We start from the raw sequence: 17,348 nt of genomic DNA, 5'->3' as shown, positions 1-17,348 counted from the left end.
TCACACCGAATTCGAGATTGGCAAATCGAGGCAAGCCAGGGTTAGCATGATCTGTAAGCTATGCTTTCTTGTGTCTCGGGCCCAGAGCCCAAATCCGAATTCGTTCATTCTTGAACTTTGTTGGATCCGCGAGCCGGCCTAATGAGGCTGGCTGGAAACCGCGCTTGAAACTGAAAGCCGGGCCCGGGGCTATCGGGCTCTGGGTAGGCAAAGAGGCACATAATGAGGGCAAGCAGCACAGAGGACCGTAGTCTCGGCGCAAGCTGAGGTCCTGAAGCCGGGGAGAAGAGACGGTGGATAGAGTGAGAGTGAGACTGAGGGTTCAGCGCCATGTTTCTCGAGGTGTGAGTGGGCGGTTGCGCCGGCGCAACAGGATGCAGAGCTGCAGATGTGCAGAAGGCGTTGCCGAAAATAAGAGTAGCGTCGGATGAGTAGTCATCGGAGCAGGAGGGTTGATGAAGAGTCGGGCTGTGACAATCAACTGCTAGTGTGCAGCAACTATTGCAGGAGATCCGAGACGGCATGAATCTATTGGTCGGATCGAGTTTGTAATGTCCAGAAAAGAAAAAAGCTGCCTCTTGATGTAGGTACATTGTATTGGCAGTACGGATACCATTGGTGCCGTTGATGAGTTGGATGGGGCGAGCTGAATGCCACGAGCAGTACCTCGGCGGATGAGAAAGTGAGGGAAAGATACGTATATGCAGTCAAAAAAAACACCTCCCTGGCGGAAAGATGGAGCCTGAGTCGTCTGTAAAGACATGTCTCTTGGGTCACTCTCTGCCTGTGCGCAAACGGGCCAATGAAATTAGTCGAAAGTTGTCTCCCCTTCGGCTTTAGCCTGGGGGCCGTTCCCAGTGGGAAGGGGCACGTATCGTTCCGTAGATTTCTCCATCCGACGGAATGGTTGCCCGTTTGGACTCTTGCCCCGCTTACCTTCAACTGGCAGCCACTCCAGAGCTCAGCCGAAAGAAACTTCCACATGGTACGTGCGCAAAGTACCTCTTTTCCAGACCACCCTTCCCGAGCAATCAGTGATTGCCTAAAGCATCCTGGAGTACGGAGTACGGATACCTAAAACGATGAATTCAGCAACGGGGAATTGCTACCAGAAGTTGGAGTTTACCCTAGACTGACCCCAGGCTGCCACAATCAACACCGAAGCACCGGTCACAGACACCTTCAAACCCATCCAAACAAGACAGCCGCAACCATTCAAGAGGAATTGAGCCTCAAAGCATGCTCGTGTAGCATCAAGACGTGGTTGTGATGTTACCTTTTGACATACGACAGACCAGGTGGTATAGATCTGGACCAGTGCAAGTCACGATTGAAGCAAAATCGGCTACCATGCTCCCCCCCCCCCCCACATGGCACCTGAGACAAGTGAGTGGTGGACTTGACTAGCCTGGTCTCAGTGCATCCATTGAGCTATGAGATTGTCATTGAATAGAAACCTATCCGTACCAGAGTTTGGTCTGTGCGACTGGATCACCTTACGACTATCCCGATCTGTTGGTGCGAGGTGAATTAGACACAACAAAGCCAGGGCCTCGGCTGGATGTAATGCATGGTCAGGCAAGGACTTTCATGCGATCCAGCCTTGGCCTTGATAAAGATGAGGTGTTGTCCTTTTTTAAATTCCTACCACAGAAGCTAACTACGGATACATCAGGCTGTCATACTAAGCGAGGATGATGTAGAACCGTATGCGCCGCAAGGAGGCATCAAATGAGGCGAAGCACAAGAATAGGCGAGGCTTGCATGCAATATCATCTGGACTCGCCGACATAGTCAGCGTAAAAGATCGCCTACCTTTCTTCGGTGTCGGTTGGTTGGAGGATTTAAAACCATGATTGGCGCTTGGCGTGTGCCCGCCGTTGGTATGAGCGATGGGATTGGGATCGAATCCGAGTTGATATGGCAATGGGTAGTAAACGGGTCTCCAATGTCAAATGAACGCTAACGGAATTGCGGACTCTGCATCAAATAAGTGACAAAGTCCGAGGCTCTTGATGCCACAACCGCTGCTCACATCCATGAATGTCTTTTTTCTCGTCTGACTGTGTCTTAATTCATAAACAATGGCACGAATTGTCCCCTGCACCTAGCTGACTGCGTAATTTGGTTGCCCGTAAGCTCGCACCAGCAACGCGGGCCTGCGGCAAGGATCCGTGGTGGGTCTTGATCCGGCCCCCCCTGCGGGAGGGTGGTCGCTGCGCCATCCGCTACTGCCCCGCTACTGCCATCCCGACTCGGCGGCCCCCACTCATAACCCATCGGAGCCTCAGATGTACCTGCCTACCTTACACCATGACCGACCACTCTTTCCAATCAGGGTGCCCCGACATCCCAAGGCAACCGTCAGGCTGACCTGTGCCTCTTTTTCTTTTCTTACATCCAGCTTTCCGGTCAAGTTGCATCATTCGCCTCGGTCATCCCAGCCCCGTATTGCTTCTTGCCTCATCTGCCTCGCCATTGGCAGATCGACAAAATTCCAACGGTCAGCAATCGTGCGATGAGACACATGCCAGGGCCGAGTGCACCGCCATTGTCCAATATCATTTGATTGTCCTTTAGTCAATCTTTTGACTCCTGGGTAGGGCTGAGTTCGCTGCCCATGCGGATGCAGATTCACTACATCAGACGCCCGCTGCTGCAGGGGTCGACCCGCCAGCGTCTGACCAATGCGCTGTAACGACTATCAACGACGTCGGTGGCCTCGTCACTCACCCATTCGTGCGCCGCGGCGAGGTAAATTGACGCGAGGTCGATCAACAGAATCGAAAGCTAGAACGTCACATGTCTGGCACAGCGGAATTTTGGGACTCATCTCCTTTCTGTGCCGCCCAATCTCTACTGCTGTCCTACGCATCATAGTCACAGGACGCGAGATGCCCTGGAGATGGTACGTTACGACGCGCCCCGTCTCCAGGAACATGTCCTTACGTCCGTTAGGAACGCCTTCGTTCAAGAATCCCACCACTGGAAACACGCGGTATTTATAAAATGACGTTAAATAAAACATCGTCGACATGTCGTGCTGCGCTGAATCTTCCTTGCGGCCGAATCAGCGTTATCGTTGAATCGTTTCACGGCAGGCGAAATCCCCGAAAATTTCTCTTTCCAGCAGTCTCACTATCCCTGTTTGGGAGATATCGGGGAGACACAATGGAAATCGACGATAATTTCTGGCGCTTCTGGACCTCTGTCTGGCCAACATCGGCTCGGCGCTGCGGGCCCGACGCATGTAGCCCACCACTCGCCATGTCAGTGTCACCCGAACGAGCTGGTGTCGGCGGAGTCCTTCTATATCATGTCCAACCTGGGATAAGCCGTCGAACTTGCCTCGAAATCTAGATCATGAGCCACAACCGACGCCAATTCACGAGCTGTTGCAATGCCACACTCAGATCGGGTGGTTGCTTTGCTGCCAGCAACGTTGTTGTCCTGGCGCTCGAGTTATCAAACTATAAGGCAGGAGATCAGTTCGGCCCGAACCTGTGTCTTGGTCTCGTTGAACACTGTGCCTCACTCGTTGGGCATGCTGACAAGCATCGGTTCTCATAGCGGAGCCCACAATTACGCCGATATGCGTCTGGCTAAGAGACTTCTTACGTGACTAGTATTAATGACATCGCTGAACCACGGTCTCACACGATATTCACCATCGACTAAGTAGAACAGCTTTTCCAGGCTACATCGACTACAGCAGCGATATCAATCACAGCCTGGCAGGCTCATTGCCGCAATCAAAGGTGGCTTCAGATAGTCAGCACTGGTCTCGGTATCTTCTCTCGTCAGCACCTTCTCTTCACACCCACTCAGGCTCGCGCCAGTCCTTCCAAGCTGGCGCTTTTCGAAGGAATCAGCTTATTCAAATCCTTCAGTCGGCACTTGGAGAGATGGGGGTGGATGTGCCGTTGCGCCCGGAACTCTGCCAACATTTCACCGGCCACCATTCGTTACTCAAAGGACAATGCCTGTGCTTGTCAAAAAAGAAATGTAATTGGTATAGTTTTAACCCAGGTTTCCCTGCCGCCAACGCCAGCTCCGAAATACAAATAGACGTTACACCGAATTTCAAGGTCATCACTGCGTCTGCCCATCGTCTTTGGACGTGGCTGCGCCACTCACACCATCTTTTCGTGTCCCTCTTCCGAGTTACTGGTCGAGAGCGTTTAGTTCCACCAGTCGCCCTGGTCATGCATAGCACGGGCAACCTTGACGAAACCGGCAATGTTGCTACCAGCGACCAAGCTGGGAAGCTCAGTCTCACCACCCTTGACGTACTCCTTGGCGGTGTTGAGGCCGTTGAAGAAGGCAGCAGTCATGATGTCTTTGAGCTTCTGGTCAACCTCCTCGCGGGTCCAGCCCAGGCGCTGGCTGTTCTGGGCCATCTCGAGACCGGACACGGCGACACCACCGCAGTTGGCAGCCTTGCCGGGGGCGTACCAGATAGCCTCGGCACCCTTCTCCTTGCGCTGAGCCTCGAAGACGTCGATGGCCTCCTGAGTGCAGCCCATGTTGGAGCCCTCAGCGATGGCAATGCAGCCAGCGGCAATGAGGGCTTCCGCCTCCTCCTTGGAGACCTCGTTCTGGGTTGCGGAAGGCAGAGCAATGTCGACCTTGCCAACGTGGGTCCAGGGACGGGCACCCTTGATGTACATGAAAGAGCCCTTGTGGTCGAACTCGGTAAGAGACTTGCGCTGGACCTTGAGGCCGGCAATGTTCTCAATCTGCTCAGGGGTGAAGGCAGCATCACCCTCGGCGACAAGGCAGCCTTGAGAGTCGGACAGAGAGACGACGGTGGCACCGAGCTCAATGCACTTGAGAGCAGCGTACTGGGCAACGTTGCCAGAACCAGAGATGGAAACACGCTTGCCGGCGAAGGAGCCCTTGTTGGCATACTTCAGCATCTGCTCGACGTAGTAGACAACACCGTATCCAGTGGCCTCGGGACGGATCAAGCTACCACCCCAGGTAAGGCCCTTTCCAGTAAGGACACCCTCGAACTTGTTGCGCTCCTGGCGGTAGGTGCCGAACAGCCAGCCGATCTCGCGGCCAGAGACACCAATATCACCAGCGGGAACATCAGTGTCGGCGCCAATGTGCTTGCTGAGTTGGCGCATGAACGAGACACAGAAGCGACGGATCTCGTTGTCGCTCTTGCCCTTGGGGTCGAAGTCGGAACCACCCTTGCCACCACCCATATTGAGGCCAGTCAGGGCATTCTTGAAGATCTGCTCGAATCCGAGGAACTTGAGGACCGACAGGTTGACGGTGGGGTGGAATCTCAGGCCGCCCTTGTAGGGACCGAGGGCCGAGTTGAACTGGACGCGGTAGCCGCGGTTGACCTGGAGCTTGCCCTTATCATCCTCCCAAACGACGCGGAACTGGATGACGCGCTCGGGGATGGAGACGACTTCGAGGGCAGTTCTGTACTCGGGGTTCTGGGTGAACAGGGTGCTGTTCTCGAGGGTGCTGACCAGCTCTGCAAATCGTGTTAGTCTTGGTCAATATGATACACAGGTGTCGTTGTTAATAGCAGCATACCGTTGTAGGCCTGCTGGAACTCGGGCTCGGTGGGAAGGTTAGACATTTTGGAGGTCGGAATGATCGAACGGTATGTAAATAAGTGGTGCTTCAAGGTTGTGTCTCCAAAAGGTGCGTTCCAAGTTCGTCGCCGGCAGAGAAAGAAGCTGATGATGTTACAAGCCGAGAAGATGGGGGAGAGAGGTGCGCCCGCAAGATTATATACACATCTGGGAACCCGGTCGACCGAAAAGAGAGCCAAATCGAATCGAGTAAGAGCTCACAGGCTGGCAACGGCGAAGTGTCTCGTTGCCCCATGGCCCCCCGGTCGTCTACTCCTCCAAGCTTCGGGAGCCCCTTGGTGGTGAAGGCAGAAGCAGGCGGGGACCAGGGACTAGCGCAAGAGCAAGACATGTCCGGGTCGGACGTGGGGGGGGGGCGCGGAGGAGATAGGGCCTCCTCTCTCATCTCTCTCACACGTCTGAAGCGCGTTCATTCGGCGCCAGACCGACAATTTGTCCTGTCCATAGCTAACAAAAAAGTCCTCGGGTGAAACCCACGCGGGTTGGCGTAAAAAAGGCTCAGCGAGTCTAGGCTGGATAGGATGCCGGGACCGGGCCCGGGTTTCTACGCCATGTGGCCGGGGGGGTTTCGAAAAGGCCCATCATGCAGCCCTCTGATTTGCTGCCGAGTCTCAATTATTCACTTTCATCACAAAGAGACAAGAGGTTGCGTTGCCGCGCGAGCGGTGCGATCCCGGAGGCGGCGACCCGAGCTGCGCTGCGCTGCTAATTATTTTGGGGCGGAAACCAGGAGTCCGCACTGCAGGGATCTCAGGGCCCAGGGATGGCCCGGACGCTCTATTGTTCGGGAAAGGAATACATGCCTGGAATGCCTACGTGCCTCCATCGACAGGCCGGGCGCGCATGTCCCAAACAGGCCAGAACCTGGGGGACGTCATCCAACAATTGCAGAACATGCGGTACCCCCTTGGGGGTTCCCCTCCCCCCGCTGGCACATGCTTCCGCATGCACGGATTCTGTGTCTCGCCCTTCCCTTTTGGTGTCTTGTCTGTCACTGGAGGGGGACCCGTCAGATGTTGCTGTCATTGGAAATCTCGTTGCATGCTGTGGCGTACCACTTAGACAAGAGCCGACTGCAATAGCCAAAAAGCCGTATCTCGACGTCTATCAGTGGTCTTTGATTGGCTGCCCGGCGTCGAGATGCAAGATTAGAAATCTTCAAGTCTTGTAGCTTTGCGACGCTAGAAGCCAACTGCCCAGTTATCTCTCCAAATCGTCGATGCTGGCGCGGCACTGCTGATGGGCGGCACCAGAATTATCTCGCTTACAAAAGAATTGTCACTACATCGATGGCCCATGACGCACTGGCGTCATGTCTTGCATGCGGGTTCTTCTCCATATGCCATTGAGAGGTCTGATAAGGAGGAGAGGACTTGCGACAGGTTCGACACATGTGAATTGATCATTGCAACTCGTAAGTCCCGTCGTGGGTGGTGAGTCGTGACTGGACAGAAACAGGCTAGCTAGCATACGGGAGATGGATTGGCAATAAGCACAGCGCCGAAGAACGGCGGTTGAGTTGCAGTTCCGCGATCGGAAGTGAAGAGCACCAGCGTGCGTGCCTTGCCAGAAGAACAACGACGCCGGCTGGGCTGGGCTGGGCTGACTTGCCAAAATGCTCAATCGATGAGTCGGAAACATGCGACGCAACCCGACACAATGCGCTGCCTCGAAGAATGGAAACCCCGCCGACGTCGCCCCTCCTTGTGCCTGTCGCTTCTGAACTCCTGATTCCCGAACTCGCTGTGGCGCCCGCCCTTTTTTTTTTTTTTCCCTCCTTCCTTACCTTCTCTTGTTTTTTGCCCCATCCCTATTCCTAGTAAACTAGCAGCTAAGGTAGCGAGGGTCCGAGGGGGGGGGGGGGGGGGGGGGGGGGGGGTTTCTCTCCGGGTGTCCCGCGGGCCCGCTCTCCCCGGGGGGGGGCGCCCCCCCCCCGGCCCGAGGGAACCCGCGGGGAGTGGGGGCGGGGCGGGGGGGGGGGGGGGGGGGGGGTGGGGCGGTCTGTTTCCTCCGGTGGTTCTCCGGGGCCATCTTGCCGCGATGCAGTCGACGACTGGAGAAAAATGGAAGTTGGCACGCTGGCGAGTGGCTACTGACTTTCTCATCAAATCTCATCTCGGAATTGAGTTGTTCATTTCCTCGCAGCCTTACGGTGCGTTAGATCGCTCGGACTGTGTCGACAGACAGGGAATCCTGGCTCCTCCTTCGGCATGCCTTCATTCCAATGTCAACAACCGCCGCAAACAGTTCAGGGACTACCTACCAACCCCGCTCTGGGCCCGAGAAGGAGTTTACACATACGGACTGATACAGACGCTCATCGCAGAGAGGCATTCTCTCGGCACGTACGTAATGAGATGGCGCTGTGAATAATGCAAATCAATGTATTGGCTATTGAGACAAATCGGTAGTTGCAACTCCGCTGCATCTCGAGTTGGAAGCTTCACGTACTTGTATGTTATCTATATGGATATCTATATGGATAAATCAGACAGGCAATATCATCACGAACCCTCGAAATCCCGGACGTGTTTGGTGCGGACCTCTGTACCCAGTCCGACGTGTCTCCTGCACAAAGTGGGACGGGGCACAGTCAAAACTCCTCGGCGTAACACAGTAGAGGAAGAGATTGATAACCTTAGTTGCAAACAGACGACAGTCCCAGAAGAGAGGAAGAGAAGAAAAAAAAAAGTCTCGTGTGGAGAATCCCGGCTCAGCCCAACCACCGACCCGAGCGACCGAATCTACAATGTAGGATTCCAGGACGACTCTCATCTCATCTTCCCCTCCCCCTCCCGTCCAGTACCGCCGCCACCGCCGCCACCCAAAAGACGCCGATCCAGCAGCTGGGTAAGGCGGCCTGAACCTGGCTCGCCTGGACCGACAGTGACGCCCGACAAAACTCCACTGCTCCAGGACTCGAGAGAAAGAGAAGGCGACGGCTGCTGTCACGTCCGCCCTTCCGCTGCCGGCGGCGCCCGGGGCGACCGATCTGACCAGTCCTCCCCCCCTTCCAACCTCCAACCAACCACAGCACTTGCCAGTTCTCTTTTACTCAATTCACACACACAACCAGAACTCGCTCACACGTCCTTGCGACCTCCGTCCAACTCTCCGATTCCCACAACGGAACTTGTCCATGGAATGAGACACTTTTTTTTCAGTGGGAATAATCCCGCAACCTAAGCTCATTCTCATCTCTCTGCTTTTCATTTCTCCTCGTACCATATTGCGACAACATACAGGACCACTCCTCTCAATATCCATCCCGATTTTTTCCGGCTTATGGAGGATGCTTCTCCATCTTTGAATATCATATTGCATGTTGATGCTCCTTCATACTTTAGCTTCATCTGCTGGTCCCATTTCCTGCCTCCTCCGGAATTCAGAAAAACTCCATAGAATCCATGTAGAGACCGGTGAGGCGGGGAAAAAAAATCCATCGAGGAAACGCCGTGAAACGCCTACCCCGAAACCACATGCGTAAACCTGCTGTAGACCTGGAGATCTCCACGCCACCGCTGCGTCTGCAGCCGCAGTATGTCCTCAAGGTCGGCTCATGGGGGAAAGAAAAGCCTAACGTCGTGAAAAATCACACCCCCCAACCCCATCTTCTATCCCACTTCTTGGCACACCTTCTACCAGATTGCCGCTTGGTCAAAGTCGAATCTCTTCAGCTCCCTCCCTGCATCTTCCAAGTCCTTTTTCGCCTTCATGCGCATGTAAAAGATGGGGCAGTCCTTGCTACTGCAAATCACCTCGCAGTGCATGCTGCCCTGACAACGTTGGCACTGCGTCCACAGCCGGCCGAATCGCACCTCGAGATCCGACGTCTTGTCAAGCGTCTTCTTGTACAATTCGCCGACCCGAGGCGCGCAATCCGAGCACACTGCCCCCGCGCTCTCCTCCTTGCCTCTTAGTGGTTTTTTGCATCCCATGCAAGTTTGCGTCTTCTTTGCAAACTTCATTAGACCCCCGACGGCCGGCGCCGATACTGCAATGGTGCGCGTGTGCGCTCCCGTGAGCAGCGAGTTCGCCTTGGTCTCACCCAGAATGGGCTCAAAGATTCTGCCCAGGGGCTTCGCAAGCTGGTTATCAAGGTAGTATCTGGTGTCGATCGGCACGTTGTTCTCGAGAACGTAGATGGGATCCTCAGACTTTTCGTAGTTCTTTGCACCTGCCGCACCCTTGATCATCACATAGGCAACTCGATCACCGAGACCTGGTGCCGAGCCTGCATCACGCTTCTTCATCCTCTGGGCGAGCTCGACATGAGCCTGTTTGGCTGCATAGTCGTCTTTGGTAAGCGCCTTCGTAATGACCAGCTTCGACATATCAACCTTGTTTTGCAACAAGTCCGCAATCGTATCTTTGACGTAGCTGGAAGAAATGTCAGTCGACACGGTTTGGCGAGTGGACGATGTACACTTACTCCTGCGCTCCCTGGACATCTTGGTCAATGAGCATCATTCGAAGCACCTTCTCAATGACAGTCTGAACGAGCAAGCAGTTGTCTCGTCGCACCGTCTCGATACCCTTCGTATCCATCTTGTCGTACTTGTCTGGCTTCGTCCAGTACAGGCCGGCGTATCGCTTCTTGTTGATGAGCAGGTATGGGTAGTATACCTTTTCGAACTCCAACTTGATTGGCTTGACGAACTTGGAGGAGACGAAATTCGCAGCTTCTTCGCCAAACTTCATCGCCTCAGGGAGGTCTTTGGTGCCGAACTTGACCATGACAGAGTCAGTGTCACCATAAATGACCTGGGCGTCATGTGTGTATCCATTGGCAATGCAGTACTTCTTCTCCACCTCCTCCTTGGTCTTCATGATCATCTGTCGGCCGAAACTTGTTGTGCTACTGGCGATTTCAAGACAAGGTAGCTTGCCAGTTGTCGCACCTGTGAGTCCGTACACAGAGTTCGCACTGATCTTCAAAGCCAGTTGTCGACCGTTCAATACTGCTTTCTTGAATGGATCCGTTTCCCCAGCCAGTTCACGCTTGGCCTGCTTTCGCGCAGTCAACAGTTCCTCAAGAATTTGAGCAAGCAGACCCTTTCGTTGTTTGGTAGTAACAAAGGTGTCGCCGTTTGGGGTGACAATGTAGTCATCGTCCTTCTTCAGATCGAATTTTTCGATGGCCTTCTTGTTGACCAGTGTTGTATAGCATAAGTTGTGGGCTTGCATGATACTCGGATACAGAGAAGCGAAATCGAGGGTTGCAATAGGCACATCATAGTATCCTCGGGTCGGCTCGATGACCGTGGCACCTTCATACTGTTCATCGCTACCCTCAGATCTCATGTTGGGAATGACCAGCTTTTGTTCCAGAGCTTTCCGAAAAAGCTGACTGATGAATTTGACCTGCTGTCCTCTGGACAACAAGAAGTTGAACGGAATACCCGTGACTCTCGCCATCTCAGTGTAATTTTCGAGACAAGATAGCTTGTCCATCAGCCGCTGCGGGAGGTATGCGTCTTTCAAACAGTACAGCGCGAGACGTCGGCGTGACTCAGGGGTACCGTTGAACAACTCTGTGATCATCGTGTAGTGGACATCTTCCTTCTGTTCACCCAAGAATTGGGAGCATACAGAGTTGAGCGTGTAACTTCGCAGATGATGGTCACGTTGAACAAGCTGCAGCAGGTCGAGTTGTAACCGTCCGTTGGTGTTCGTGGCCTTGCTATCGCGGTTGCCCATTTGCTTACTGGAGAAGTTGGTCTCCTTGGCCCTTGAAGGGATGCTTGGAATTCGAGACCAGTACTCGAATCCCGCAACCTTCAATTGCTTCGCTCTGTCGAGAAGGTATGGGAAATCAAAGTTGGCGATGTTGTATCCGATTATGATATCTGGATCAACTTTGATGAGGAACTTCTGCCACTCGCTAAGCATCTTCTCCTCCTTTTGGAACTCGAGAATCTGCGTAGCGACGATAGGACTGGTCGTATCCAAGCAGAACACATTCCGCACGAAGGGCTTCTTCTCTCCATATCTTGTGACGACATTCGCAATCTGAATGACGGGGTCTTGTGTCGCCTCTGGGAAAATGCCCTTGCGTCCAGCGCACTCGATATCGAACGACATGATTCTCAAAGGAGCCATCTTGGACCACTCTCCCACTGGCTTGTGAGCTATCAAGTCGAGGTAGTTGATCTCGGCTTCGATTTGGCAGTTCGATTGTCGTTGGGACTGGGGCAGGACCTGGTATTTTGATGCAGGGGCTTCAACCCAAGACATTCCAAAAATCTGGCGGGAAAATGTTAGCCTCGTCGGGACGGGTGATACGAGAAAAACACACCTTGCAGTCAACCATGAAACGAAGGACGTATTGGATGTTGTCGAATGTCATTATGCCACCTTCCATGCCCTTCCACAGACCCTTCCAGTTGGCATTGCCTGACTCGATAGTGGTCCGAACCCTGGCGATGAATTTGGGGTCCATGACAGTAACCTTGAGATATGGGCTCTTAACGTTTCCTTGGAAGCCGTAAATGTTCTCCCTCATCAGGAAGGCGACTGAGTAGATGCAGGGTTGGTGCTGTGCTACTTGTGACTCGAGATAGGCCTTGAAGGCATTGCAGTCTTCGGGTCGGAACGCCACTGGAGCGGCGACATAGAGGTAGTGTTTGAAATCCGTGACATGCAGCATCACTGAGTGACCTTGCTCAGTGACACCAAATAGCTTGACTGTTGCTCGACCGCCATGTAAACTGCCTTCCTCTGCCTCGATTTGCTGAAAGGTCAGGCTGTCCCTGGCCGGATTGAAGTCGACGAGAGGAGGCCGCTCCCATGCTTGGTCTTTTTCGGTATTGTTCTGCTTGAGGTCGGAGATGTCTTGGCTCAACTTCTCTAGGACTTCTGATTCGAAGGCGCTCTTGGGTTGACTAGAGCCTGTGAGGTTTTTTGCATTCTTCTGAGAGCCGACATGGTGGGCAGGCGAGGACGAGAACCCTTCGACTTTGCGCTTCTTGAGGGACGAGGGCGTCGACGGGATGTTGCGACGAGTATTTGGTGTTTCTCCAAGCACCCGCTTTTGAGGCAGCACTGTAGCCATTGTGATAATTTGGCTGTGGTGGTAGGATTGTACAGAGTGAATCAACCGGACCTCATAGTCAGGTGGATTTGGGGCGTCGTTTGGTTGTTGCTACGGGATGGAACTTCCAGAAACCCATTAACGCGAAGACGCGCTTGACGTGATTGACGTCGACGTGACTCGACCCACTCTAAAGTGGCTGAGAGAAGACGCGAGTTGATGACTAACGCAGGGTTCCTCTCTGAGACGCGACATTGACGCCAAAGACGGGAGGTGCAGGGGAGCGGGCACTCCCTAAATTAGTATCAGGGTCACTCTCTAAGGCGCCGGTTTCCATGAGCCCCCTAAAGAAGACTACCCCTTTAACACTATCTAAACAAGAATAGTTCTCCTCAAAGTAATAATCAAAAATCAATGCTGCCTTTTGTTTTTGGCTTACAGTGGGTTTTTTATAGTATGCACGGATCTAGCATCTGTGTGTTTTCAGCAGATCGCTGTGAAGGAGCCTGGCGACCGGCGGTGTATTTTGTCACCCAAGTGGTCAGCTCAGTAAGGTAGGTAGCAAAGTCTGAATCACAACCTCCTTCCAACCTTGATAGCCCCAGGCCTTGACTATTAGAAAGACTGGAACTTCTTCCTCTCTCTGTTTTTCCCACTCAGATTACCCAGCCTGCATTCAAGAAACTCTTTGCATACAAGTGCACTACTACAAACTACCATCATGGATCCAGCACGTTTACCTACCTTAGATGGCTGCTCCTCAGTCCTTAGGGACGCTGCTCTCAACATGGAGCTTCTTTCGCTGCTGGATGAGGTTTCCGAAACCTCCAGTCGTCCTAAATCTCGGACTTCGCTTGAGACCGATCTCAAGCGCATGCTGTCTATCCGCACAGTTGTGTCCACTAATTCTTCAGAGGCCGCACAAAACTCAGACCACGACACTTATACCAAGATCGGCGCGGGAGCTTGTGGCGCTATCTTCTCGCTCGACGGAAGTACGACAGCAATTAAATTAGGCAAAGTTGCCGATTCAATGGAACTCTGGACCGACTACAAAATGCACATCATCATCAGGGACGCCGTTCTTAAGCATAAAATCATCAACGTTTCGGTCCCAGAGAATCGTGGCTTCATCAAGGCGGACCACAAGAGCTTCTGGCTCAAAAACACCGCCGTTATAGACGCCGCTAAGAAAGACATCAACTTTCCTACCGAAGGTCTTGTGGCCGAGCGTATTCTCCCTCTTGCAGAACCAGTCCGTAAACTTCTGATTGAGAAGTTTTGCGCGCCAAGAATCCGCGCCAAAGCACATGCTGACCCTGCAAACAAAGATTGCTTGATTCGTCCGTATCTTGGATCCTTGGAGGGACGAACTTCAACTCTCTTCTTTTCACTGCGTAACTTCAAACTTCACTTGAACCAAATAGACGAACTTGGTCTCGATATGGTCGAGATCGCCAAGGACATGGGAGAAGTTCTCGCGGTCATGCACTGGGAGGCCAGAACTGATGCGAGAGACGTGGAGTTTGTACTCGGAAGCTGCGCCGTGTCAATGAGGCATGTCCACAACGAAACCAACTTCAGAGACATGCCGAAGCCAGCCAGATCGATTGCACCCGAGTCAGAGGACATCAAGGACTTTACCCAACGCGCCACGACCCTATGGCTGCTGGATTTCAATCAAGTCAGAACCATTTCCTTAGATGCTGCTGGAGTCGCCGTCGCTATTGATGCCTTCAAAGTCAATGACCCCTACTTCCCTCGGCCGCTCCTCTCGCATCCTCGCGCAGGACAGCTATGGAATGCATTCGCTACTAGCTACCTAGACATGTCGGTCAATATTCTCGGACACGGAAAGCTGCCTATTCTGTTTCTCAAGGGTGTGATCAACATGCAGCGCGAGAAGAATGCGAAGAAGGAGAGCAAGTCTCGGGATACCTTGGACGGCGTTGCGCCTGTGTAATGCCGAGACAGTTGGTTGATCAGCGGCAGCGAGTAGAACCCTGGCACTTCCTGGCGAATTCCGCAGCCTTATGTGTAACTCTGCCTATGAAGACGATTTGTCTTTATTGGACGTATAGGAGAAGATTATTCTTTTAATAAAATACCCATCCTGAACCAGACGCCGTCGCTGAGCAATGCAAATCGTGAACCACCCTTACCGAAGTCCATAAACCAACGCAATGCAAACTCTCGTAGCATTAATTCGGTTGATCCTCCAATACTGTCACCTCTTTAGGATGAAGTGATCTTAAAATTGTCAAGCTCGCACCAGTTGTTGACGGGCTATTTGAAGGTTAGCAGACAATCGTAGATACCTATTCTCAAGTAACTTACAATACAACTGAGGTACTTGCACCAGCTGCAAGTATTGTGGTAGATGTAAAAGTTGTTGAGAAGGACGATGAAGACGATGATGACAGTCAGCAAAAAGCCGGCTCTAACCAACCACCATGCCCACCAAAGTGGCATCCGGCCCTTGAAGAACCCAATGGGATTCTTCAGGAACGGAGGCGGACCGCCTTGATTAGGAGTGAGGTTCATGGACGCGTATGATGGGTCCTCGGCGCCTAGTCGCCGTCTCAAGGAATTGGGAGAATGCAAGACACAGATGCCGAGCGCGAGACCCATCAGGAAGCCACCAATATGGGCAAAGTTGTCGAGTCCTGGCAACAGACCCAGTACGAAAGAGATGACGACATCCAACATGATGAACATCAGGTCCTTCACAGGGCTGCGGCGGTCTTTCCAAGAGTACAAGAGATCGAGCAGGGTGAGAGCAATGATGCCAAAAAGGGCGCCCGAAGCACCCGTAGACGCGGTCATAACGCCGGCATAGTTCGCGCCCATGACATTGCCAAATATGCCCGCGCTAACGTAGACCAAGAAGAAGCGTATCGAGCCTATGGCTACCTCCATTTCCTTTCCTATCGTCATCTGCAGAAGCATGTTGAAGCCGATGTGGATGAGACCTGCATGCAGGAAGATGGGCGTGATGAAGCGGAACCACTGATTTGGCTCCGGCGACTGGTTGATGTTGTTGTAGGTAGGCTCCGGTACGCCACCAAAGCCGCACAAATCGCCCAGGCCGCACTTGTTCGAGGGGTTGCTGGCATCGCTCGAGGTCGAGTTCGGGCAAGGCCAGGTGATAGGCTGGCCGAGATCTTGAATGCCCTTGACGTTGTGCATGCAAGCTACATAGCGAGCACCCATGTTGATCATGACGTAAGTCGAGGGTCCAATCATGGGGTTGAAAGAGGGCTTGGTCATGATGGGAGAACCGGTTAGTTGAGCTGTGGTTCGTTAGCATCGATGCCATTGAACAATGCAATACTACTTGATTCGGCTTACCATTCTTGACAATCTCGGCGATGAAGACCGCAACCTGAACCAGTGTGAAAATATAGACAACCCACGGAATACCCTTTCTGCCGGCGCCAAACATTCCCAGCTGACCGAATCCAACTTTGTTCTTGTCGCGCTGGCTCTTTGAGCGACGGGATCCCTGTGGTGCGTCGTAGACATGATCATTCTCACTCATCTCCACATCCTTGTGCGGCTGCGTCGGCTGCCGGCTTTGCAGCGGGATCTCGTCGGCCACATTCTGCCTGCTAGAATCCGGGGACGTAGAATGACCATAATAGCCGGTGTCCGACTGAGCGTACGGGTTCGTCTGGTGGGCATCGTGACTGTTATAGGGCGTTTGGCCGTGGCCATTGTAGGCGGTGTTTACTGTGTTCATGTTGTTCATGGTTTGAGGGCTCTGTGCGTTTCCGTTGTGGCGAAATCCGTCCTGCGTCGAGTCGACCGGATAAACGTGATCGTCAAAGACACTTTCGAAGGGGGATACGGTGTTGGCGCGCGGTGGTGGTGGTTGACTGGCGCCGGACGCGGGAGGTATTGAGCTGTAGGGAGGAGCGGGCGTTGAACTGGCTGAGGGAATGTTGTTGTATGCAGCTGCGCCGTAGTATGGAGCAGGCGAGGAAGAAGCTGCTGAGGGCGGTAGCGGTTTGTTGTGGTAATAGTCGTTGGCGGCCATGATGTGCTGGGTCGGCGGATGCCAATTACGAAGGGATTGGAATTAGGTGAGACCAGGGGACTGGGAATCTGGGCGACGTCTCGTCCTTTTCTCAAAATCGAAATCTCGCTTGGAGTGGCTGAACTAGGCTGAGGGAGGCTGCGAGGCAGGCGAATCGGACTAGTGTGAGATGGAGAATGGCCCAGGTACCGACCGGAAAGGGATGGGACGTGGAGAAATGTGACAGCGGGAAGGTTGAAATGAGGTGTGTGTCGTAACGCGGTCGGGGGGTCGTGGATATTTGTTCGATGCAGCCAGTTGGCGTGGATCAATGAGCCCTTCAGAAATGGACCAAAGCCACAAAAGCAGAGAGGGCAAAGGGACTGAGAAGAGATTGTCAGGTAATTGCAGGTTTACCTCAGGCGCGCGGTAGGAGAATTATGAATTAGTGGGCTGGGAGGATGCCTGTGCTCTCAACCTGAGCTACACTAAGGTACTTCGGATGCCCGGTTCAGTAGAATACGGTTTAGGTGTTTGGGCGTCGAAGCGCAGAGAGGAGAGCTCCTCCTGTGTAACACCTAGGGGTTGTAGGGGAAAACGAGTGAAGGGAGTGCCGCCTCAGGCTAATAGGTCGTCGGTCGAGGGAGGAATCTAGGAACAGCAGCAGGACACGTTCTCG

The 17,348-nt window shown here is 53.3% G+C and overlaps 4 protein-coding genes across 4 annotated transcripts; 1 reads left to right on the top strand and 3 right to left on the bottom strand.

The window, feature by feature from the left end:
- Positions 1–4,181: 4,181 nt before the first annotated feature.
- CORC01_11521 (glutamate/Leucine/Phenylalanine/Valine dehydrogenase) lies at positions 4,182–5,602 on the bottom strand (the record flags this gene model as incomplete). Its single annotated transcript, XM_022623145.1, has 2 exons — positions 4,182–5,494; positions 5,557–5,602. The coding sequence occupies 2 exons, from the start codon at positions 5,600–5,602 to the stop codon at positions 4,182–4,184; spliced, it is 1,359 nt and encodes a 452-aa protein (XP_022470370.1).
- Positions 5,603–9,256: 3,654 nt separating this feature from the next.
- Positions 9,257–12,672, bottom strand: CORC01_11520 (DNA polymerase family B; the record flags this gene model as incomplete). The annotated part of the gene is made up of 3 exons (XM_022623144.1): positions 9,257–9,998; positions 10,051–11,864; positions 11,917–12,672. The coding sequence occupies 3 exons, from the start codon at positions 12,670–12,672 to the stop codon at positions 9,257–9,259; spliced, it is 3,312 nt and encodes a 1,103-aa protein (XP_022470369.1).
- A 766-nt stretch (positions 12,673–13,438) lies between these two features.
- CORC01_11519 (uncharacterized protein) lies at positions 13,439–14,614 on the top strand (the record flags this gene model as incomplete). Its single annotated transcript, XM_022623143.1, has 1 exon — positions 13,439–14,614. One exon carries the CDS (start codon positions 13,439–13,441, stop codon positions 14,612–14,614), a length of 1,176 nt encoding a protein of 391 aa, XP_022470368.1.
- A 272-nt stretch (positions 14,615–14,886) lies between these two features.
- Positions 14,887–16,690, bottom strand: CORC01_11518 (rhomboid family protein; the record flags this gene model as incomplete). Its single annotated transcript, XM_022623142.1, has 3 exons — positions 14,887–14,937; positions 14,989–15,944; positions 16,003–16,690. 3 exons carry the CDS (start codon positions 16,688–16,690, stop codon positions 14,887–14,889), a joined length of 1,695 nt encoding a protein of 564 aa, XP_022470367.1.
- Between the last annotated feature and the right edge of the window lie 658 nt (positions 16,691–17,348).

The sequence above is a fragment of the Colletotrichum orchidophilum genome (genome assembly GCF_001831195.1).
Source record: "Colletotrichum orchidophilum strain IMI 309357 chromosome Unknown Scaffold_126.1, whole genome shotgun sequence".
Taxonomy (NCBI): domain Eukaryota; kingdom Fungi; phylum Ascomycota; class Sordariomycetes; order Glomerellales; family Glomerellaceae; genus Colletotrichum; species Colletotrichum orchidophilum.
Note: the sequence above shows the minus strand (reverse complement) of the source record. Positions and strands in the feature narration are given on the sequence as shown.